Consider the following 24,434-nt stretch of genomic DNA (forward strand, 5'->3'; position numbering starts at 1 on the left):
ACTCAGCAGGGGTGGGGGTATAAGGGACACCTCCCATGTGTCCAGCCTTTCAGGGTCTCCCCAGGAGGCAGAGAGCACGCAAGTTCAACTTAGGGTCCCAGAGTCTGGGCTTGCCACTTTTTAGAAAGAGTGGCTTTGTCCATGTTCTTTTAATATAGATAGATAGATAGATAGATAGATAGATAGATAGATAGATAGATATAGATATATATATTATTGATTTCAGAGAGGAAGGGAGAGGAAGAGATAGATAGAAACATCAATGATGAGAGAGAATCATTGGTTGGCTGCCTCCTGCACGCCCCACACTGGGGATCATAGGTTGACACTCAACCCCTGAGCCACGCCAGCCTGGCTGTCCATGTTCTTTAGATGGACTTTCCTCACATGTGAAACATATAACCCACCTCCAAGGGTAAGAGTGAGGACTGGACGTTCTGTGATGTGCCTAGAACATTGCCTAGCAGAGAGGGATGTCACCTATAACCTTAAGCTAACCCCGTAAGCGACCCATCAGCAAGTCCTTCAGAGTACACCGGACTCAGACCCCTTTATCCTCCTCCTCAGCTGCCCCGACCCTGGTCCAAACCACCACCACCTCTTGCCTGGGTTAGCACACTTGCCTCCTCACGGGATTCCTGTTTTTGCTCTTGTCCCCTGAATTAACTGCCTATAGGTGCGTAAACATACAGGCAAACCTCAGAGATATTGTGGGGCTGGTTACAGATCACCATAATAAAGCGAATATCACGATAAAGCAAGTCACACACATTTTTTGGGCTTCCCAGTGCATATGAAAGTTATGTTTACGCTACAGTCTATTATGTGTGCAATAGCGTTATGTCTAAAAAACACCTCTTAACTTAAAATACATTATTGCTAAAAATTGCTAACCATCACCTGAGCCTTTAGCAAGTCATAATCCTTTTGCTGGTGGAGGGTCTTGCCTGGATGTGGGTGGCTGCTGACTGGGCAGGGGGGTGGCTACTACAGGCTGGGGTGGCAAGTTCTCAATAGAAAACAATGGAGTCTGCACATGGATTGACTCTTCCTTTCATGGACAATTTCTCTGTAGCATGTGATGCTGTGGGGTAGCATTTTGCCTGCAGTAGAACTTCTTTCCAAGCTGGACAGCGGGCAGCAGGGAACCCCCAGATGGTGGGGCCTGGAGTCACCTTATATCCCCAAAGGAGGGTTTACAGAGCCTGTTGCTAGGAAACTGGAGATGCAGCCACCTGGGTCGTCTGCTCGGTGGCTTTCTTCCACCGCAGCTCCTGGTTCACCTGCCCGCGCTCCCGTCCCAGGGACGGAGGGTCTTATTCTGAGCTGGAAGGTCACCCAAGGTGGAGGCCACCTTCCCGTGGCCTGTTCTGAGCATCGCCTCTTCTGGGGCCCCAGGGCCTGTGTTGTGTGACTCCTCTTTCAACAGTCATTCGGAAGGCTAGCTGCCCCCGCCCCCCACACACACACCCAGAGGGCTGGGCCTAGAGCAGGGGCTGGTGCCTGGCCAGCTGTGGCTTCACTTCTCTCTGGCTTCCTGGTGCCCCTTCCAGGTAGGGCCCAGCATGCCCCACCTGACGTGGGACAACAGGCAGCCTCCTTTGCCAAAACTAAGGAATAAAGTGGCTTCCCTAGCTGGCAGGTGGTCTTTCCTTGGTGGTTCTAAGGCATCGACTGGAGATGGAAATATGGGGCGTGCGGGACAAGGCTGGAAGCCAGGCAGAGGCAGGCAGACATGGCACGCAGAAAAAGCCACATTTATTCCAGTGTTGGGGGGGGGGGGGGGCTTTGCCCGCGACTCTAAGATCTCCTAGGCGGGAGCTATGAACCAGCTGCATGCAGGTCATGCCAGTCACCAACCGGCTGAGCTCTGGGCGAGCGGACAAGCTTCCTGCTCAGGCCTTCCCGTCCTTCGCCTGGGACACGCGGGTCTCTGGCGGGGCCCGGTGGAACCACTCGAACCAGGAGCCGTCATAGATGGCCACGTCGGGCTTGCCGCAGAGGTAGGCGGCCAGGGCGATGTGGCAGGCGGTGACACCCTTGCGGCAGGTGGCGATGAGGGGCTTGGCGAGGTCCACCTCCTTGGCCTCGAACATGGCTCGGAGCATCTCTGGGCTCTTCTCGAAGCCATCCTCCGTCAGGAAGTCCATGAACGGCATGTTGACCGAACCTCGGATGTGGCCCGAATCCAGTCCTGGGCAGGAGCAGAGGACAAAGGGAAGGGCAGGGTTAGGAAGGCGTGGGGGTGGGGGCAAGTGGGGCCTGGAGGCCAAAACCATTCGAGGCTATAAGGATAGGGTGTTTCGCAAATAAACAAAGTCTTTGCCCTTCTCTGAGCTCACCTATATTTTTCTCTGAGCATTGACTGTAGGCCCTACCTACACTCAATGCTCCTGACTTAAGACAAAGTGCCCTCTCTCCGAAAACCTGCCTTGAGGTAGGAATTTCCAAAATCAGACCTGCCTGAGAGGACAGGGAATGAGTCTCAGCTCTGCCACTTGCTAACCTTTACCTCGGGTAAGTCGTATCACTTTTCTGAACCTCAGTTTTCTCATCTGTAAAATGGGCTCAGTGGTCCAGCCCCATCTCATAGGGCTGTTGAGAAGACCAAATGAAATGATAATGTGAATGCTGTGTGCTGTGTCAACTGCTGAGAACACAGAGGTGAAAGGGACTCAGCTCCGCTCTCTGGGAGTATGGACTAGCAAGGACGATAGATGTTAAACAGGCACCCTCAGAATTCATTAATCTTAACATGACTCCATTTTACAGGTGATTGTACTGATGTTGGCTAATAAAACAGCTTCCTAAGGGCACACAGAGAGGTAAAGGCAGACCCAGGATCGCAGTCACTGGGTTTTCCCGTTAAGTACACGGTTGTGGAAGTAGCATATGACCTGGTTTTCAACAAGTTCAAATCCCAGCTCTGACACCAGCAAGGTGACCTTAAGCAAGTGACCTCACTTCTCTGAGCCTCAGTTTCCCCATGGGTCACGTGTGGAGTCAGGTGTGTCAGGGCTGTTGTAAGGACAGCAGTACTGACTACTGAGGCTGCCACCCACCCTCAGATGCTGTCGCTCCCACCACTTCACCACCCACCCTAACGACCCCGGGCACACAGTAGGTGTGGTCATGCCAACAACGTCCCATTCCTCTCACCCAAGATCAAAGAGGATTCCAAAATTGGCTGGCACAACTCAAGAGTTCCTTTGATTAAATAGAGGCCCAACTTATAAAATTACAGCAATTTCTCCCTGTGCTGATTTCACCTTTGTTTTCATCTTTTTGTCTGGCAACTTTAATCTGAGGTTGGGTGGCGCTGACCCTACCAGTGAGAAATATTTCATCTGTTGGCTTGGAGGGTGCTCTTTGCCAAGAAACCAACTTTAAAACGTCCAGCATCCACACAGTGGGCTGGATTTAGTGCATTTAAAAGCACAAGCGTCTGCTGAGTTCTGAATGCTGATTTTTCCCTCTGAAACAGCTTCATTGTTTTCCTCCGATTACATAAGAGGCACCTCTTGGGAGTGAAGAAGTCAGAGGATGGGGCCCTTTTCATCTCTGCCAGCAGGGGCTCGGGGTGTGTCTGAGGAACTTAAATGAGCAGGAACTGCCTGTCCTGCCCTGCCCACGCGTGCGTGCCTGCGTGTGTGCGTGCAGAGGGGGGAAGGGTGAACATAGCCCAGAGCCCCTTGGAGAACAATCAACTGTGATGGCCCAGAAGCTCCTGCTGCTCTTCGTCCAGATCCAACTCCAGCTGCAGGCTCAGCTTTCCCAACCTTCATGCTCACAACCTCTGGCCTTGAGCCCCCAAACAAGGGGCTACCTCAAGAACCTTATCTTCTTGGCCCTAATGGGGAGTCCAGGCTCAGAGAGGTGAGGGAACTTACCCCAGGACACACAGCACAGGTGTGTGAAGTCAGGTCCGTGTTCTTTGACCACCTGAGCCTTCCGGGAGAGGGGGCTGGTAGATGTGGGTTTTCAAGGCAAGGAAACCCTGTTTGGCTCTTTCTTGCTTTCTTCCTAAAGGCACTAAGGCAGTGGTCGGCAAACCGTGGCTCGCGAGCCACATGCAGCTCTTTGGCCCCTTGAGTGTGGCTCTTCCACAAAATACCGACTTCTGCGCATGGACCATGAAGTTTCAATCGCACTGTACGTGCGTACCCACACGTGATACTTTGTGGAAGAGCCACACTCAAGGGGCCAAAGAGCCACAGTTTGCCGACCATGGCACTAAGGAATTCAGTGCAAGGAGCTCCAGTAGGTAGCCCCCAACCCAGGCCACTGGGAGGCATCTTAGCACCCTCCGGCCCACCCCTCCTCACCCCAGCCCCAGACTTTCAAGGGAAAGAGACAGAGAGAGAGAGAGAGAGAGGCAGAGGGGCCACAGGATCTGGTAGCCACAGCGCAGAGCTGGGCCTTGCCTCCCGTCTGTTTGCTGACACGCAGTGGTCCGGGAAACAGCCCCACTGTGATGCCTGCAGACCGGGGTCAAGTCTTGGCCACTCCGCCTCCTTAGAGAGGTCTCTGCTCCCACCTGCAAAGTGGGACCAATTCCAACCCCCACCCGCCTCCCTGTGCAGGGTGGCTGTGCGTATATAAAGGCTCTGCAAATACAGTGCTCACTAGGTCAATATGCTCCCTCTTCAGCCTTGCCCCACCCCGGGCGGGGGGGTAGGGGGGGCGGGAGGGAAAGAGAATGGGTTTATAAAGACAGAGCTGGCTCAGCTCCCACCTGATTCCCCCCTCCCCCTATAAGGTAAGCAGTGTCCCTTTCATTAGGGTTCAAAGGTGAAGGGACTTGCTCAAGGTCACATGCAAGGGCCACACCCCCATAGAAACTCGGGTGTCTGCCTCTCACTTTTCTCCCCTTACAAACAGAACCAAAGGTACTGGGGGGCACAAAACCTAGGCCAGAGGGGGCGTTGCCTGCCTAGGTTTTGCAAGAAGTGGCTGTTTGGTTTCTGAGGCCTGGGGACACTCCTTCCAGGGTTGCCCAGGGCCCACCACCCACATCCCCCTGGGCGTTACATCCGGACTGCCAAGCCCACGTGCTGCCTCCCTGACCCACCCCAAGTTGGCGACCATGAATTCAGCAGAGCCTCGTGTGCCTTTGTGTCCCCAAAAGGCCTTGTCTGGGAGGAAGGCCAGCAAAGCCACTTAGAAAGTAAGGGAGGAAAGGGCTACATCCTCCATGCCTCTCTAGACAGCCCTGGCCTGCAGTTCCTCACCCTTCTCAAAACACCCTCCCAGCCACTGCTGCTTTCAAACGAATACACCCCCAGGTGGGCAGGGCTGGCATTACTCTTCTCGTTTTACAATAAAGGAACCCAGAGAAGCTGCGAGATTAGAATGAGGCTCCTCCACGTTCCTGACCTCAACTAAGACCCACGCTCCCCAGGGTCCAGATGGGAACTCTAGGAGGTGGGAGTAGGGCCACAGGGCAGGGGGCAGGGCTTGAAAAGTCCAGACTTCCAAGAGGCGTCACATGCAGCAGGCGGTTTCGCCTCTCTGTGCCTCAGTCTCCCCATCTCTAAAATGGGAGTGAGGACACTGGCTCTGGCAGCTCTAAACGCTCCCTTCGCTTATTCTCACAGTGCTTCGGGGCAAGCTGGGAAGCAGCTAGGGAACAACTCCACAAGCTACCCGCGCCCCCCCCCCCCCCCCCCCCCCGCCCCATCCCGGGCAGCTTAAGTCCAAAGGAGAGAAGGCATCTTGAACCAAGGCCATGAGGGGGCTGCAGGAGCTCCGTGCCAGGAGTCTCTAGAAGGTGCCAAATGAACTTGAATCTTCAACTCTGGACCTTAAGAGAGCAAGCTGGGCAAGGAAAACACAGGGCCTGGAAAACACCCATGATAGGAACGCAGAACGCTGCGTTCTCCTGGCTCATCCACTAACCAGCCTTGTGGCCTTGACCCCTGCCCTCCCTCCGGGCACCTCGGTCTCCCTTCTGCCTGAGGAGGTGACCTTTCAGGCCCTCCAGCTCAGAGAATGCTGGAAACAGCTTTCTGAGTTCTCTTCCTCCAGGCACAGACAGGAAGAGACACTTTTCAACAAGTTAGGCAACATGTTGCGCAGGAGTTAGATTCTGCAGAGGCACCCTGACCAAGGGCAGAGCCACTGCCCCAGGAGGTGCCAGCCACCCTGAAGGCTCAGGCCACCTGGGCCATGAGAGGCCCCAAGAGCATGGAGGTCCAGGACGCCAGCAGGGGTGATGGCAAGACCTCTGAGGTCTGTTAGGGGGCTCTAGAACTCTGCAGCTCCTCTCCTGAGACTACCCTCACCCCCTGCAGTATAGAACCTCCCACAGCAGAGGGAGCACGCATGTGCCATCTCCCTGCTGATGCCTAGGGAGGGGGTTCCCTCCTGACCCTGCAAGGTGAGGGTGGGCAAAACAGCCATGCATGCTGGTTTCAATGGCTGGTTTGAAGCAAGGCAGCACTGGATTCAGATCTTGACTCTGCCACGTAACTGAGCGAGTAACTTCATATCCTGGCATCTCCGTTTCCTCCCCTCTCAGATGGGGACATGACGCCTTGTGGGACGAGATAATGCGATGTCGAGTGCTCAGCATGAAATGCAGGTGCTGCTGTAGCTCTGCGGACAGGCTGCAGCTGTCTGGAAAGGTCAGGGGGCCTGGGAGAGCGGGAGGGGGTGGTGCGGGGGGAAGGACATTGCTGATGTCTACAAGGGTTTCTGAGGAACAGAGAGGCCTCTGTACAGTGATTCATGGGTTGGCTCACGGACACGCCTTCGGGCATGTGGGGAGCTAGTGCCTGGTGTGGACGTGGATGGATATGTCACCTGTCACCTCTGCTGATGCCACCCTGTACAGATGCTAGGTGCCTGTCAGCACAGGACTATGGGACCGCCTCTGGAGGTCTGCATGCATCACAGCGGAAAAAGCCTTTAGGTTTGGCTCCGTCCTCTCATTTTACAGATGGAAAAACTGAGGCCTGCACAGCAGGTACCGAGGGCAAAACCTGCAGAGGGTCCCAGGCATCCTTATTCCCCACCCTTCCACCCGGCATTATTCTCCAGGGACCATCCCACCCACTGGGACACCTACCTACGGCATCTGGCTCTGGCTCAGTGCCCAGGTACCGCCCTTGGGCCCGTGAATCCACCAGCTGGAACCTCTTAGATTCAAGGTTCTCCAGCACCTGCTCGTAGGTCTTGAGCAGGGAGCGGTCCAGTGTGGCTTTGAAGACTGCGGGCTCTGGGCGGGAGGGCTCAGAGGTCACCGGGTGGCCCTCCTTCAGCCAGTTCCGGAAGCCACCATTGAGCACCGACACTGTGCGGTGGCCAAACACACGGAACATCCACCAAACCCGAGGCGCGTAGAAGCTGCCCAGGTGGTCACCATCGTAGACCACCACGTGTGTGTCATTGCTGATGCCCAGGTGGCCCACGTAGTCGGCGAAGCCCGCCTCGCTGGGCAGCATCATCTCGTAGGGTGACGACTTGTCCTTGCACTCCTCTATATCAAAGAAGGAGGCGCCCGGCACATGGCACTCCAGGTACTCCTTGCGGGCGTCCCGGGTGCCAGGCGAGTACCAGGACCCGTCCAGCACCCTCAGGTTAGGCCCCAGCTTTCCAGCCCGGACGGACTCCGCCAGCCACCTGGTGGAGACCAGCGCCCGGTAGAGCACCTGCTGAACCATGGTCTCTGCTCAGCGCGTCACCTGGCGCGGGTGGGAACCGGGAAAGAGACGGGCGTGAGGACCCTGTGTTCAGCGCGGTGGGGCCTGGGAGGAGCTTTTTCCCCTCGGAACCCTCCAGGGTGGGGTGTTTACAGCCACCCGGGGGCTGGGGCGTGCATTGGGGCCGGTCGGCAGATTCCCCAAGGAGAGCCTCCCCGCCCCGGGGTCCCCCTCACGGAAGGGGGGAGGGCAAGAGCTTCGGAGGGCTGGGGGGTTGCGGGGGGGGGGCGGGGAGCTGGCCCTAGAAGCTACAATACTTGCCCTCAGGACCTTGCTGAGAAGAACGGTGAAAAGATGCCCAGGATGGGGGAAGATGGCATCGTGGGCTGAGCGCCCCCTTTCCAGTGAGGGCAGGGGCGTGCGCTCGTGGGGGAGGGTTCGCCGGAGCCCCGCACTCTCCCCGCCCCCCTAACCCGCCGCGCCTCGGGTCTCGAAACCCTGCCTGCGGTTTCTGGGCAGCCGGGGCTAGCCCGCCCCCAGGATGCCCGAGTCCAGCCCCGGTCCGGTACCCTCTGCCCCGTTGGGTTAGGGGTTCCGGGGGCATCGCGCCCGCCCCCGCCACGGGGACCTAACCGGCGGCTTGATCCCGAGCGGCCCGAGCGCAGGTCGCCGCCCTCACCCGCCGCACTTACGCGCCCTCGCCGCCGCCCTGGCTCCCGCCCCTGCCCGGGGAGAAGTTCTCGGTTCAAACCCCTGGCCGGCACCTCCCCAGCCGGCCTGCACCATCGCGCCGCCGCGCACGGGGGGGACGCGCGCCACTCGCCCCGGCCCCGCGAGGCCTGCCGCCCAGCGGCGCCCGCCCTGCCCGCCACCCCGCGCGCAGCGGATCTCAGATCCCCCCGAAACCCGCTGGGCACGGCGGGTGGCATCGGAGTGACGCGGGGTGAGACTCGGCGGCGCAGGCGTCCCCCGGGCCCAGGCGATGGAAGGCGCGGGCATAGGCGGCTCCGAGTGGCCAGCGTGGTGGGCTGTGCCCAGTCTCCTCCCTCTGGCTGGCTGCAGGTTGGTGTCGGGAGGAGGGGACGGCTGCGGGCGCGGGGAGGGGGCACCCTGCGGCGGGGCCTATGGCCGAGCGGGGAACCCAAGAGCCCGAAACCCGGGTAACTTCTGCGATGTCGCGTTTGATTTCTAGGGGGAGGCCGATCTTTGGGGTGCACCGGGCGGGGGGCCCTGCGGGGCCTGAGCGGAGGAGGGGCTGCAGTCTGGGAGGGAAGGCGCTCTCGTGGGTTTGCCCTAATAATGGTTGGCTGTCTGCAGCAGTTTGGGGCGCCCTGCAGGGTGGGGACGGAGTGAGTCGCCCTGCGTGGGGGAGGGGGACACCTGGTGCCACCAGAAGCGACCGGAGGGAGGGAGGAGGGACTAATAAAACCTGACAGATAAGCTAGGGAGAGGCCAACCGACCCGGAGCTGGCAGGAGGAGAAACTAGCAAGGAACTTGCGGGCGTGAAATGAAAGTAACTTCCATCAGGGCCCGTGTAGTGAGGAACTTTGGGGGGGGGGGGGCGGGGCGGGGGCCTGGTGTTACTTAGTTCCCACAACAGCCCTGCTGCGAAGGCCAGAACTTATTTAAAGAGCCCAGAGAGAAGCTGGGCTGGCTGCCCCGGGGCACTGCGTTGAGGCCAGGCTGTGTTAGATCCGGAGCCCACGTGGCACCGGCTGCCTTTGCTTACCTGGCCAATCTCCAGGCCTTATACTTTTAAATATACAGTGGGGCCTTGACTTAAGAGTGTCCCGACTAACGAGTTTTTTGAGATACCAGCTGTCTCTCCGCCCATTTTTTGCATTGAGTTGATAGAGTAATTTGAGTTAACGAGCACCTTAATGAGCTCCTTAATGAGCTCGGTCTTGGAACGAATTAAACTCATAAGTCAAGGCCCCACTGTACCAGTAATTGCCTTTGTTTTTCCATTTAATTGTAAGCTTATATACTTTAATTTTTAACAACCAGTTGGCATAATTTCTGAAAACCTAATACTGGTGGGGCCTCGCTGCCCTTTGCATATGCGGTTACATATACCTGGAATGCTTTTCTCATCCCCTTTAAAAAGTTTGTTTTATTCTGAAATAATTATACTCTCTCGGGAAGTTGCAAAAAGCCGCACTTTCATGAGCATTTGCCCAGTGAATCCTCTGAACTTTGTGCTTTGAGTTGGGGTCCCAGGAAGGACAAGGCTAGAGGAGTCCTTGAATGCCAGTCTGATGGGAGCCCTGCTATTCCAGGGCCCACCCAATGGCAGCCTGGGGCTCACACTCCCCCTAGTGCCGTTGTTTCTGCTCCTGCGATGGGCCTGGGGCTGACCTGTACGTCCTGGAGCCCTTCCCGCCCAGAGCAGCCCCAACTACACTGGTGCAGGCCGGCCAAGCACGCGGGAGCCTGATCCCGCCCTTCAGTGACACAGGCAGCCTGCTCTCCCAGACCTTCTACCTCCCAGTTTGTTTTTTAAGAACTGCCAAGCCAGCAAGCAGGGTGGGGCGGGCCTGAGGTCCCACCCAATCCTGAAATTCTGATTCTAGATTTGTGGCTGTCTGTTCAAAGGCCTCCTATGAGCCCAGCCGGCACGGCTCGGTGGTTGAGCATTGCCCTATGAACCAGGATGTCAGGGTTTGATTCCCCGTCAGGGCACATTTTCAGGTTTCGGGCTCAATCCCCAGACAGGGGCATGCAGAAGGCAGTTAATCAGTGATTCTCTGTCATCATTGATGTTTCCATCTCTCTCTCCTCTCCCTTCCTCTCTGAAATTAATAAAAATATATATTTTTAAAAAGGCCACCTATGAGAGTAACTTTGAAAAAAGAAATGGTATTTTTATTAAGCCGTTTTGAATAATTATTAATGCCAGCCATATACAGTGCATCGACACTGCCTTCTACGTTCATTGTTTAATCTTTGCTAAAAGAGGTGAGGTTTGGAAAGCCCTTCATAGGACACGGCAACAGGCCAGGGAGCCTAACATGCCCACCTTCACATAACCTGTTAAGCTGCAGAGTGAACTTTGCACTGGCTTTCAGGTGAGAGTGGGTGAATCTGACTCCCAACCCATGGTTCTTTTCTTTCTAAATGTATCCTTGAGGCAAAGAGCCCCAAGAATGGTGGGGGCAGGGGCTGTTGTGGTTCAAGAAGAAGGGGCCCAAAGTAAACCTCAACATCATCTAGCTGTGTAAACCACCGATTCTGGGATGACCCCTTAACCAAAGCCCCCTGAAAAGGTCAAATCAGTTTAGATTTCCCCCTCCTCCAGGAAGCCTTCCCGCCCCTTCTACTCCAACTGCAGGCGGAGCCAGTGGCCCCTCTGTGCTCCCACTGAACTTCATGCAGCCTTTCCTTAATTATACTGTATCTCAAGCAGGCCTGTGGTCTGCCTTTACCTCCAGGCTCTGGCAAAGTCAAGAGTTTCTTTGTATCCAGCTCAGGGCCTGTGGGCAAAGTGGCGCCTAAAAGTCAGCCTGCAGCCAGACTGTGGGTGGGGGCTGGGCATAAGGTAGGCACTGTACGCTCATTAGGTCTGGGCATCATTGGCCTACGGCTGGGGAAGAAGTCCAGCCGCAGGAGTTGAAATCTGGCTTCACCTCCTGAGGCTGCCCCTGACCTGCTGCAGTGCTTAGACCAGCCGTGGGCAAACTACGGCCCCGCGGGCCGGATTCCGCCCGTTTGAAATGAATAAAACTAAAAAAAAAAAAAAAGACCGTACCCTTTTATGTAATGATGTTTACTTTGAATTTATATTAGTTCACACAAACACCCCATCCATGCTTTTGTTCCGGCCCTCCGGTCCAGTTTAAGAACCCATTGTGGCCCTCGAGTCAAAAAGTTTGCCCACCCCTGGCTTAGACTGTAGCCTGGCCCAAAGCGCCCTCCTGCAAACTCTTTTTCTCTACCCAGAAGTGGCAGGACTGCCTGGGGTGGGTGTAAAGGTTGTGCCCTGCTCAGGGAGTGCACGGCTGAGGGGCTTGACCTGGAGGCCTTGCAAAAGGGGCGCCTTTCTCTGACCTGCACAAAGGCCTCTGGTGAGCTAGGGGCTGCGCGCACAGGGGCGGCGCGCAGTGGGAGCATCTCGGCTTTGGAAGACTGTGGGCTGCTATGACAGTGGGCCGCTGCTGGCTCGCAGGGAAGTGGAGGGGAGAGGGAGGGAGGTGCTAAGTCGCTGTTGCTGCTACAAGAAGACCCAGAGAGAAAGCTCAGGCTCACGGGGCGAAATCTGACTGTGCTGGGCTCGGGGAGCCTGCTCGGTGCGCGTCAGTGAGGCCTGGGTTCCGGGGTCAGACTGCCTAGCGTGCAGCCTGGTCACTGCTTCTCAAGTTAGTGCACTTCTCTGACCTCAGTGGCCCCCTCTGTGAAACAGAATAATACCAAACCTCTTGAGGGCGCTCACTCAACCAATCATCTAGAGCAGGGTGGGGAACATCCAGCCTGCGGGCCCTTATAAGGCCCGAGAAATCGTTTGGTCTGGCCCTGCCAAGGCGTTAGGGGCGAGTTACTGAAATGTTTGACCACTATAGGAGGCTGATCTTTAAGGTGATAACTTTGTATGGCCCTCGAATGATGTTATAATTATCCAAATGGGCCTTGGCAGAAAAAAAGGTTCCTCACCCCTGATCTAGAGCAGTGGTTCTCAACCTTCTGGCCCTTTAAATACAGTTCCTCATGTTGTGATCCAACCATAAAATTATTTTCGTTGCTACTTCATAACTGTCATGTTGCTACTGTTATGAATCGTAATGTAAATATCAGATATGCAGGATGGTCTTAGGAGACCCCTGTGAAAGGGTCGTTCAACCGCCAAAGGGGTCGCGACCCACAGGTTGAGAACCGTGCGGTTCTCAACCTTGGCTGCACATTAGAATCACCCGGGAATCTTTTTAAAATCCTGATTTCTGGGCCTCATCCTCCGGAAATTCTGTTTCTTTGTTACTAATGTTGTGGCCCCACCCCATAACAAAGAAACTGAATTTCCGGAGGATGAGGCCCAGAAATCAGGATTTTAAAAAGATTCCCAGGTGATTCTAATGTGCAGCCAAGGTTGAGAACCGCTGCTCTAAGGTGTTGTGAGGATGAAATGGTCCACACAGCCGGACCCGGTGGGTTCCAGCTACTCTTCCTATTAGGCTGCTTGTGTAAATGCTGAATGAATGAGTTTCACCGGAGACCTTCCTTGCTGGGTGCATCTTCGGGAGGGCCTAAGGCTTTTGCCCCTGCTTGGGCCCTCTCCCAATGGGCCCCCCGCCAACCCCCCACCCCACCCCACGCAGCAAGCAGCAGTGAGGGGCCCTCCTGGCCCTTTCTAGGGGTCGTGGTCGGCACTGTGCCGGTTATACAGTATATCCTGGCGGGGGAGGGGAAGGAAAGCCGCGGTGACCCGAGTCTGCACCTGGGTTCACCGCAGCCGATTTTCTGAGGTCCCTGGACTCTGCCCTCCGCCGGCTCCACCTCCCCTCCTGGCCCAGCCCCAGCTCCAGCCCCTGCCCCAGGCCCAGCCTCAGAGGCACGGGGCGTTTCCTGCCCTGGGGCCGGCCCTTCCTAGATTCCCTCCTGACTTCCTCTCTGTTTCCCAGGCCCGCAGCCCTGGTGTCTCAGCCGCCGCCGCCATGGCCTCGCAGCAGCTCTTCCGCGCGCTGGTGTCCGCGCAGTGGGTGGCGGAGGCGCTGCGGGCCGTGCGCGCCGGGCAGCCGCCGCAGGTGCAGCCCCTGCAGCTGCTCGACGCCTCCTGGTACCTGCCCAAGCTGGGTCGCGACGCGCGCCGCGAGTTCGAAGAGCGGCACATCCCGGGGGCCGCCTTTTTTGACATCGACCAGTGCAGCGACCGCACCTCGCCCTACGACCACATGCTGCCCAGCGCCGCACACTTCGCGGAGTACGTGGGCCACCTGGGCGTGGGCGCCGACACCCACGTGGTGGTTTACGACGCCAGCGACCAGGGCCTGTACGCGGCGCCGCGCGTCTGGTGGATGTTCCGCGTGTTTGGCCACCGCACCGTGTCCCTGCTGGACGGCGGCCTCCGCAACTGGCTGCGCCAGGGCCTCCCGCTGAGCTCGGGCAAGAGCCGCCCCGCGTCCGCCGAGTTCCGGGCCACACTGGACCCCACCTTTGTCAAGACGTACGAGGACATCAAGGAGAACCTGGAGTCCCGGCGCTTCCAGGTGGTGGACGCCCGAGCCGCCGGCCGCTTCCAGGGCACTGAGCCGGAGCCCCGAGAAGGTAACGGGACTGGCCGCAGGGGCTGGGCGGTCCCCCGGGGAGAGTGATCAGGGGCCCCCTGGGCGCTGCCCTTGCCTTTAAAGGGCCCGCATGGGGTGGGGGCCCAAGATTTGGTTTCTAGTCACTCACTCTGGGAGCCCCACTGACTTTATTCCTCAACTGGAGACAGCGATGCTTGGGGCAATGACTCCCCCAGGTTTGTTGGGAACCCAGGGTGTATATATGTGAGAACCCAAACAGCCTCCCCCCAATTCTATGGATGTAGGGGTCACTGCGGAATAGGAGGGGCGGTGGGCAGGCCCAGTCTGGGAAAAGCCCCAAAGAAATGGGGCCTACTCAGGTCTAGGCCATCTCTGAGGGTGATGGAATTGGGGAAGAGGAGGCTGAGCCCCGACCCCAATACACAGCCCCCCAGGGGACAGGGCTGGCAGAGGGCAGGAGAGGGGGCACTAAATAGAGGTTGCTGCCCAGTTTGGGGCAGAAACTGAATAGTTAGTGGCTGCTGGCATGGGTTGGGGCAGGGTCTTCTGGGTGGAGCTCCATTCTCCAGGCAAGGAGCCTGCAGGGGAGCCCATATGAAGCAGGGAGGGGTCTCCACAGAGCAGGTGAGTCAGCGGCCACTGGGTGTGAGCTTGTTCGTGATCCCTCAGGGTGTCGGCTGTCACTGTAGAGCAGAGGAAATGGAGCCGGAGCTGGCGACCTGGCTGCAGGTGTCGGGAGGTGAACTCCTGAGCCTGTAATTTAATGTCCAGGAGCGGCCAGTAACTCCCCAGCCATCTCTCTTGTGCCTGCGCCAGGGAGGGGGTGAGGAACTTGCCACTTGCTCTGGGGCGCTCTCCTGAATGGCACCCCCAGGCCCTCGGATGGGGGGTGGGGAGGCTTCCCCAAGCCAGCAGAGCAGTTGGGCTCACCCTATCCCAGCAGTTTGGGATGGCCTGAGGGCAAGGACATGCTTGTCTCCGGTGCAGCCTGGAGCTCACCCAGTACCTGGCACAGAGTCGAGGCCTGAGAGTATTAAATTCAGAAAGTCCCTGCCACGTACAACCCTGCAGAGCAGTGTTGACAATAGGTCAAACCATATAAACTGCTGCTATCCAACCATTGACAAACCCATATAGGTTCAGCCTAAGAAGAATGCCACCTTGACACTGCTGGGTCCTTTAGCTCAGCCCCCGGGGAGTGGAGGCGGGGGTCGGGGAGTGAAGCAACGTAGGACAGCGAGCCAGGGCCAGACCTGGCCGTGTGACAGAGCCCGGCCCCGGATTGCACTGGTAGGACACCTGGCAGGTCGCCTCATCTCTGACCTGTAGTCTCTGCCTGTGTAAAGCGGTAGCAGAATGCGGAACTTCAAGGATGGGGTCAGGGTCAAATGTCACACGGCAGCTCCGTGTTGGCAGACAGGGATGCACGCAGGAAATGGGAAGTGATATAGTTAACGTGCTTATCCGGTTGTGGCTCTTTACCCGGGTGCTTCATACTCACCTCAGTCATGCTTGCTCGTCCGTGAAACGGGAGATGAGGTACACCCAGCAGGCCTGTTGTCAAGGGTGACCCCGGCTGATAGGTGTCAGGAAGCAGCCCAGCCAGGAGCTCACTCCTGGAGCCTGTACCTTTAATGTCAGTGAGCAGCTCAGCGCTAAACCCGTGCAGAATTTCCCTGTCCCCAACATTCCCATTCCACAGCCCGAGACCCTGGCCAAGTGCGCCTAGAATTGGCCACGTGGTCCCGCAGCGAAGCGAAGCCTGCTTTGCTTGGTGGGGTTCAAGGCGCAGGGACAGCACTGCTCTGACAGGAGCCAGCCGGGGTCGGCAGCTTGCTGTGCTTCTCTGGCTCCGAGTTCGCCTCTATGTCATGTCCCTGACTGAGCCCAGTTTCTGCATCTGTTAGTGGAGATGCCTGGCCCGCTCCAACCTCACTAGGGGCTGCAATGCTGGCTCTCCATATGGCCCTGAGAAGAGATAGTGACTTGGGCCAGCAGCTCCCTGGAGCAGTGTCACTCCACTGCAGGGGGTAAACTGAGGCAGAAGCCACCCTAGAGTCCAAGTGGCTGAGATTCGAGCCAGTGCCCGTTACGGTTTATTTTGTTGCAAATCTCGGTGCTTGGTGTGAAAATGGGAATATTAGTAACACCTGCCTCATAGCGGGTGGGGAGAACAAAATGACCAGTGGTGACAGTGAACCGTGTGTTGGGCGCCCTGGGGAAGTTTTTGGAGATGTGGGTGCAGGAATGACTCCCTAAATGAATGGTCCTCTAGCCTTGCCCCTGTTCTTCCTGCTACAATCATGATCTTTTGGAAATGGGAGTCTGATCTCCCCCTGGCGGTCATGTCAGAGCTCTAAGACTTCAACCAGGCCTGCTCAGATGTTCCCACCCGCCTCGGTTTCCCCTTGGGCCTCAGCCTCCCCACTGTCTGTGCTTTTGCCATGATGACCTTTAACCCCTCTAAGCACCATGCTATTCCCTGTCCCCTAGGAGCGCTTCTCCGTGGGATTCCTTCTGTTCCCACAGCCCAGACTCCTCTACCTGGCTGAATCCTACCCACCCTTCAGGGACTTCTCAGAGAAGCTTCTCTGACCACCCCTCCCAGGCAGTGCTGCCTGATGGTTAGTGCACAGGCTCTGGGCCTCTGCCCCTACTAACTTGGGCAAGTTATTCTCTGTGCTTCAGTCTCCTCCTCTACAAAAGAGAGGGTAGTAATTTCTTTCCCACAGAGTTTTGGGGAGGATTAAAGGAGCTGAGGGGCTCAGAACGGTGCTGGGCACAAAGTGAGCGTTCAGTGACGCCAGCTGTTGTCATCTTTTTTTTTTAAAGTTTATAGTTTATTAATCCTCTCATGAAAAACCTGCACAACCACCACAGATAAAGTCACCAAAGAATCTTCACTCCTTCCTTCTGCCAGCGCCAACATTGGCCTTTGCAGTCCCTGACTGTCTTCATTCTGCTCTTGCGTTCCTTTCTCTGTTTTCTTGAGGTCTTCCTCTTCTCATATAGGCCGTGTCTTGCAAGTCTGTGTTTGGATTCGTTTTTCTCTGCGTAATCCAAGGAATCATAAATCATGCTGAAGCCAGTGCTCTTGCCACCACCCAAGTGGGTTCTGAATCCAAACACAAAGGCGGCATCAGGTGTGGTCTGTTACATTGTGGCTAGTTTTCCCCGAATTTCTGTCTTGGGTCCTGTTGCCTTCCCAGGTGAAGGACATCAATGACCACTTGCTTCCGCTGAAGTGCTGAAGTAGTCTGTTGGTCATGAACTTCATGGTCCAGATAGTTACCGTGTCATTCATGATAACGGTTTATCTTCAAGCGGCCAGGGAGGAAAAGAGCTGTTATCATCTTATATGGTGTGCCCCTGCAGGAGGGCCTTTTGGCAACATTCATCATACTTGTAATTATTCAGCTGTTGCTTGTCTGCTCTGCTGGATCAAAACTCCTTGGCTGCAGGTACTCCCTGTCCTAGAGCAGTGGTCGGCAAACCGCGGCTCTCGAGCCACATGCGGCTCTTTGGCCCCTTGAGTGTGGCTTTTCCACAAAATACCACGTGCGGGTGCGCACGTACAGTGTGAAGTTGACTTAAAACTTTAAGTAAAGTTTATTAAGTTAATTTTAGGGAACGTTGTGGAGTGAAAGAAGGTGTAGTGTCGAGGATTAAGAAAGGTATGTTGAGATGGTTTGGACATATAGAGAGGATGAATGAAAGGAGATAGACGAAACAAGTATATAAGACGAGTGTGGATGGGAGAGTTGGAAGGGGTCGACCTCAGCTAACGTACCTCAATCAGATTGAGGACGTTTTTAGCAAAGGCCAGCTTAGGAGCACCCTAATTAAGTTAATAACAATGTACTCCTGCCCCTATATAGTTTAAGTTTAAAAAATTTGGCTCTCAAAAGAAATGTCAATCATACTGTTGATATTTGGCTCTGTTGACTAATGAGTTTGCCGACCACTGTCCTAGAGGCAGAGGTCTTGTTTAGCTCCATTGCCTCAGGGCACATAGTTGCCCCGGGGCGCACAGTCAGTCATCAGGAAACCTGGGCGAGTGTGGCTCTGGAGGGCTCTGAGTCTTGGGTTCAGATTCCCGCCAGCAGTTTGCTGGAGGCACGACCTTGGGCAGTACTGAACCTCAGCATCTCTACCTGTGAAGTGGGAATGCCCGTCAGTCGCACCTGGGTCTCCAGTTGTGTGGGCCACGTGAGGTGATGCCCATCGGGGAGTTAGTGCCATGGCCGCGTGGGGGCTCTCAGTGCCGCAGAGGCCATTCACAGCGCCCTGGTATCTGTTCCCTCCTACTGCAGGCATCGAACCTGGCCACATCCCCGGCACCGTGAATATCCCCTTCACAGACTTCATGACCAAGGAGGGCCTGGAGAAGACGCCCGAGGAGATCCGCCGCATGTTCCAGGACAAGAAGGTGGACCTGTCCCAGCCTCTGGTGGCCACGTGTGGCTCCGGCGTCACAGCCTGCCATGTGGCACTGGGGGCCTACCTCTGCGGCAAGCCCGACGTGGCCATCTACGACGGCTCCTGGGTGGAGTGGTACATGCGGGCCCAGCCCGAGGAGGTCATCTCCGAGGGCCGGGGGAAGACCCGCTGAGATGGGCGGGTGTGACACAGGAAGCTCCGGTGACGCCGGCCACCAGCTGTGCCCAGCCTGGTTGTTCTCAAGCTGTTTTCATCAGAAGAGCATTTCTTCCTCCAACTCAGGTGGCACAGAGGGTGACGTCCCAGAGGCCAGGAGTTCTTTTGACTTGTGGGCTCCCAGGAGAGATGGTGGAGGAGGTGGTGGTGGGCACAGGGGAAGGGGAGCCACCCACACGGTGCTGAGCTGGGCCCCACCTCCCTTCTGTTTCACTTTTGAGGAAATAAAACAGCCGTGTGCTAAGTGCTTCTAACTCCGGGGCTGCCTCAGTTTCCCAAGGAGCAAGGTTCCCAGCATGCCCAGCAGAGGGAGCTCCATGGAGCCCGAGGGTCTTGGGCTCCCTGCCCCTGCCCCTGAGAGGTGCTGGGGCCAAGAGCCCTTTCACCCCTGTAGCCAAATGCCCCCAACAAACCGCCCTCCACCCCCTAATGCTGGGGCCCTCCCTTCCGGCTCCTGCGCTATTTAAGGTGAATCCTGCCGTGAGATGTCTGAGGTCCCACTCAGAGCCCCAGGGCTGGGCAGTGCCTCTCGTTTCCTGATAGAGAGGGGTCCAGAGGTGACCAGGAGGCCCGCCCCGGCCCCTCGGGATGCACTGGAGAATGGCTGAGTTTGGCTAAATTGGAGGAGAATCTAATTTTAGACTCTGAGTGTCCACACGTGGAGGCTAGTCTCTGGAGCTGCCAGGGGGTGGGCAGACCGGGGTCCATCCTTTCTGCCCACGGAGAACCTCGTCCCCGAGGCTCCCCAAGGGGAGCCACTCTGTCCTCCTCCCTCTGTCTGTCTTCTGTGCCCAGGTGGACAGAGGGGTTTGAGAAAGCCCCAAGGCTTCCCATCAGAACCTGGGTCACCCTCCCCACTGCAAGCCCCCGAGGCACGTCAGTAGCAAAGGGCCAGTGTCAGCCAGGATTGGGGGGAACCCTAGAAGGAGGAAAAAAAAACACCAACGGGCAGTGACTTTCCCAAGGAAGTCCAACCTCTCTGAGCCTCAGCTTCGTCGTCTGTGAAATGGGAATAATACGCGCTTTAGAAGAAGGGATTTCAGACAAGGAGCCCCGTCCTTCCAGCTCAGGGTTGCTCAGCCTCCGCGCTATGACATTTGGGCCGGATCACCCTTGGTCCTGGGGCCGTCCTGGGGCCTGTGGGGTGTTTGGGAGCATGTCTGGCCTCTACCCACTAGATGTCAGTGGACCCACTCACTTGTGACAACCAAAACCATCTCCAGACATGCCCAGGTGAACCACGCTGTAGGAGCAGAGGGCACGGCGGACCACAGCAGTCAGGGGCAGTGCAGACAGGCATCTCTGTGGAGGGAGCCCTTCCCCTGCCGACACTAGTAGCCAAGAAACCTTCCTTTTGTGCTGGTCTCAGACAAGCCTCATTTTCTCTCCCACGAATGTCCCTGCCTCTTCAAGGAGCAAGGTTTGTCTGCAAACACTTGTGAGGCTCTGATCTGGCTTCTGTCGCCGCTACCCCATGCAGAACTGCCCGACCTCGGACACATTTCTGAGCCTTGATTTCTTCATCTTTAAAATGGGAGTAATAGTACCTTCTTAGAGCAACATGGGGATTGAATGAGAGAGCCATAGAAACTGGTGCAGGCACAGAGTAAACATCAACAGTTATTAGTTTTTAAAAGACTTTTGCTTATTCAGCATGCTGAGTGCCTCCTGTACGCTGGCACTGGGGGAGAGGAAGAGCAAGGAATGTAAGAACTGTGTTCCTGCCTGGAAAAGCTTCCCAGCCAGGGAGGAAAACAGGCCCATCTGGTCATATTTCCAGAGAGAAGGGGGAAATGACCGCTTTCACAAGTCAGAAGGCAAGCTCAGAGAGGTTGAGTGATTTGCCTAAGGGCACGCAGCTTGTTCAAGAGAGGAATTTCACTGGTTAAAATTCTCAGGGTAGGAGCCTCTCCAATGAGCCTTGCCTGCAGTGGTTTTCCAGATCTCAAGATCAGGGAAGAATGGAGTGTAACTGGGGGTTTGGAAACACGCATGACACGCTCATGTATGATGGCCAAGTGTCTCCCCAGCTCCACGGGGAGACACCTTGAGATGTGGGATACAAGCAAGGGAGTTTGGTTAGGTCCTTCCCATCCCCCCCCCACTCCTCCCCGCCCCCCCCCCCCCCCCCCCCCAAGGTGCCCAGGCTGAGCCAGGGCATTTTCTTCCTGGAAGGTCCTCAATGGGTGTGGACAGGTTCACAGGAGCAAAGCCCAGGAGGTGGGAGAGAGGAGGTGGAGCCGTGCCTTCCAGGCTTCTCAGAACTTGGGTTTAACTTGACTGAGCCGGGGCCCTGAGCTCCCCCTGCCTCTGGCAAGCCTGAACTCTGGGAATAATGAGCCACTCACCGCGGAGGCCCGGCCTCCGGTCCACCCAGTGCACCACAGGCAGGAACTTGCAACACCAGATAACAGCGATGATGAAATTTTTGTCCACTGGGCAAATATTTGCTGAGCACCCGCTCTGTGTCGACCGTTGGAAGTTTCCCAACCTTGTCTAAGCAGGTGTGCTGGAATACGGCCATTCCCTGGAGCGTTCCCTTGAGGGGTCATGGCCTGAGGAAGCCCCTGCCCCACACTGGCGTCCACTCTGCACAAGGCCCCAGGTCTGCCTCCTAGACCCTTCCGGTGGGAGCCTCGGTTGTCTCCTCTGAAACATGGGAGCACACTCAGCCCTGAGGGGCACAGGGTGGGTGTGATGTCACAGAGGGTCAAGCTGAAAACAATGTAAGGTGCCACGCCTACTGGACTCACCCAGCTATGGAAGCAGAGCGAGCCTCATCCTTACCTCCTGGCGAAGGGTCCTCTGCAGGAGAGGAAGTTTTCAGGTTAACTGACACTTTATCATTTTAAGCACCGAAATCTGTAACATATTAATGAAGCTGTGAGGGCGTGGAACACAGTATCCAGAGGCCGCCGGAACTCCAAGGGTTTGTCTATGCACAGTGATGCCTTCGGGGACTGTTCGCCCTGAACCAAATGGCTCCGACTCATGTGCCTTCCCAGGGCTCGCGTCCTTGCAACGGCCTCAGCTCAGCCCCGCTGACTCCCCCGGAGTCTCCACCTGCTCCTAGGTGGGCCCACCCTCTCTGGATGATGCCACCCCTCCCAGTGGCTTAACCACTGTCTTGAGCTGGGGACTGGAGTCTGGGCCTGCAGCCTCTGGCTGGACTCAGATCCCTGCGTCCACTGCCTGCTCCTCAGCCCACGTTCCCTGGCTGCGTGCACGGCCACCACGCAGGGTCACCTGTGCCCAGACCTGGCAGCTCCCCAAGACTCCCTCCTCCCTCGCCCCCCCCCCCCCCCCCCCACCTTGTCCACAGCCAGTCAGCACTGAGATCTCTGGATTTCCACCTCTGTTCCCACTGCCTTGGTCCCGGTCCCCTGCCCATCCTGCCCCAGACGCTCACAGACACAGCCTGTCCCACCCCTCAATTTCAGTCTACCCTGAAGGACAGGCCTCGGGCCAGGATCTGCGGCAATGGAGGAGGAAGGCAGACCCTCGGGGAATTGGCCTGGGGAGGAGTGGCTGACAGACGGTGACAGGTGCAGGGAGGAGTATCTGAGACACACCACACAGAACAGGAGAGGGGGAGCCGGTGGCTCTGGGCTCAGAGGCCCCTCTGCCCAGGGCTGACAGCCCCTTTAGGAATTCCTGGACTGTGAGTCCATGTGAAGACACAGCAGGGAGATAGGATTCAAAGCACAGCCCCTGCAGGCATCGGGCCCTCCTGCTCCCCAGCTCTGGGTGTGGGCAGGTGCCTGGACTTCCTCATCTGTGACGTGGGGACAATCCGGTACCTGCCTCCTAGAATCAGATTCACACAGAGCACTGAGTACAGAGCCCGGCACGGTGACAATGAATTATTACTGTGACGAATGTCCTGTCCTCCCACTCCTGCCCCTGTGCCGGCCCAAATGCCCTTTGGGTAACATCTTATTTATGGTTCTCCTCCTGGCCTCAGCTGAGGGACATATTAATAGTAACAGATTATAACCCATAGAATCCAATAGTCCATTCTGATATAAATGAATGAATGAATGAATCAGAAGGAAATATCTCCCTTAGAATAGAACGCCACCTAATAAATGCAGAAGGGATGTTGGAAATAGAAAAATCACAATTTGGCAATCTGCATCGTCATAATTTTTGTAGCAAGAATCACCAACGAATACTAAAATTATTGAGATAAGTCTGATGGAAAACAGGATGTGTTTGCAACTTTTCTCTAAGCCTGAAATTACTTCAAAACAAAAATGCTATTTTTAAACACAGGTTTTTCTGACTCAGTTTCAGCCAGGGCTGCTAACTGCACCCACGTTCTAATCTAAAACAAGGTGCTGGGCCGTCTGAAGTAGCTCTTTCAGCCACGGTGGTTAAGATCTAGTTTAGAAACTTAGGAGACCACACACCTCCTGCCCCCGGCAGAAACGTGAGCGAGGCCAGCAGGAGCAGCTGGGCGACGGACAAGGCTTTCTCTAGAAGCAGGGTTGGGTGCTGTGGCACTTTACCTCCCCTGCCTTGTGTGTGTGTGTGTGGGGTGGGGGGGGAGATACCTCCCTCCTCTGCAGACTGAGTGAGAGTGTTAGGGGCAAAAATAGAATATTGGGGACTGGCTATGGTTATGGGAAATATTAACCATGCTCTGGAAACCGTGGTTGCCTTGTGTTGGTTAAAGAAAGGGCATTCTGACCCGACTGGGAGTTGTACACCCCCGGGACCTGGGAGTCAACCTTGGAATGTGGTCCATTCTCATCCAAGAACTGCCCATTATCATGGAAGGATGAACAACCTTGTTGCCCAAACAATGGAGTCCACCAGCCTCCTGTTTCCCCGTGCCTGTAATCCCTACTTCTCCATGTAATCCTTGTCCCACCCTATCTAAGTAGCTGGGTTATGGGGGGCTGCAGAGCAGATGTTTGTGGGTGACCTGCTGCTCTCCCATGCTGCCAGCAGTATTGGGATAAATGTTCATATCTGATTCAACCCTATTTCTGCTTAATTGGCAGCACGGACCCATCTATTGTGCGGTTATAAGAGGGGTTTCAAGGAGGCCGTTTGTGGAGCTAGGCCTGTGTGTCCTGGATTCTGGGGCCTCATGGGCTGGGAAAGAGATCATCCACAAAAATACTTGGTGCAGACTCTCTGGCAACAGGGTGGGGGCTCAAGAGGCCCAGGGGGACGGGTAGTAGAATCCTGGTTCTGTGTGATTCCTGTTTCAAGCTGTGGGATGACAGCGGCGGGAGCCAGAGGGACGCTTGCATGGAATAGTGGGGTCCCTGGAGGAGGCTGGTTAGAGCTATTATCGTTCCCAACTTAGAAATGAAGTTCAGAGAGGTTAAGTGATGTTCCCAAGCCACCCAGATAGCAAGCCACAAAGTCTGCGCTGGCATCCTTTGTCCCGTAAGCACCTCTCTCTCGGCTTACTTTCAAGCCGAATTCAGAGCAATATTAGAGCATCTGCTCTTCCCAGAAGGGGGCAGCAGGGGGCAGTGTAACCAGCAGAAGTTTGGCTCTCCTCCAGGATAGCCATTACCCCAGAAAGCATCTAAGGAATGTTTGCCTTTATCCTCTAAATGGGGAAGAACCGCAAACAGCGCTGAAGAATGTCCGTGTGTGCTTACAAACAGGACTGTCTGGGATTCTGAGTTTTGTCCAAGCCTCTGGCACCCACCGCCCCAAACAGAGGCCCCTCTACACCAGGAGCCACCTGATGACTTTCTTCATCTCTGCGTCTCAGTGTCTGGCACTTGCTCAACAAATAGGGATGGCACTGCACGATGGCTGCTGGGAGAAAGGGCCCAGGAGTCCTTTTCCAGCAGTGGGTGTGCCCCACCCCCCAATCCCTGCCACCTAAACATGGCTTCCTCCAGACAAAACCCAGCCACAGGCAAGGATGAG

At 56.2% G+C, this 24,434-nt stretch overlaps 2 protein-coding genes across 2 annotated transcripts; one reads left to right on the plus strand and one right to left on the minus strand.

Annotated features, from left to right (window-relative positions):
• Positions 1–1,736: 1,736 nt before the first annotated feature.
• TST (thiosulfate sulfurtransferase) lies at positions 1,737–8,372 on the minus strand. Its single transcript, XM_070411051.1, has 3 exons — positions 8,336–8,372; positions 7,070–7,685; positions 1,737–2,194 (listed from the first exon to the last, which is right to left on the minus strand). The coding sequence occupies exons 2-3, from the start codon at positions 7,662–7,664 to the stop codon at positions 1,896–1,898; spliced, it is 894 nt and encodes a 297-aa protein (XP_070267152.1). The 5' UTR covers positions 7,665–7,685; positions 8,336–8,372; the 3' UTR covers positions 1,737–1,895.
• A 343-nt stretch (positions 8,373–8,715) lies between these two features.
• MPST (mercaptopyruvate sulfurtransferase) lies at positions 8,716–18,787 on the plus strand. The gene is made up of 3 exons (XM_070411052.1): positions 8,716–8,803; positions 13,254–13,896; positions 18,191–18,787. The coding sequence occupies exons 1-3, from the start codon at positions 8,768–8,770 to the stop codon at positions 18,487–18,489; spliced, it is 978 nt and encodes a 325-aa protein (XP_070267153.1). The 5' UTR covers positions 8,716–8,767; the 3' UTR covers positions 18,490–18,787.
• The last annotated feature ends 5,647 nt before the right edge of the window (positions 18,788–24,434 follow it).

The sequence above is a fragment of the Myotis yumanensis genome, unplaced genomic scaffold (genome assembly GCF_028538775.1).
Source record: "Myotis yumanensis isolate MYYU_CA2020_CCGP unplaced genomic scaffold, mMyoYum1.0.hap1 SCAF_3, whole genome shotgun sequence".
NCBI lineage: Eukaryota > Metazoa > Chordata > Mammalia > Chiroptera > Vespertilionidae > Myotis > Myotis yumanensis.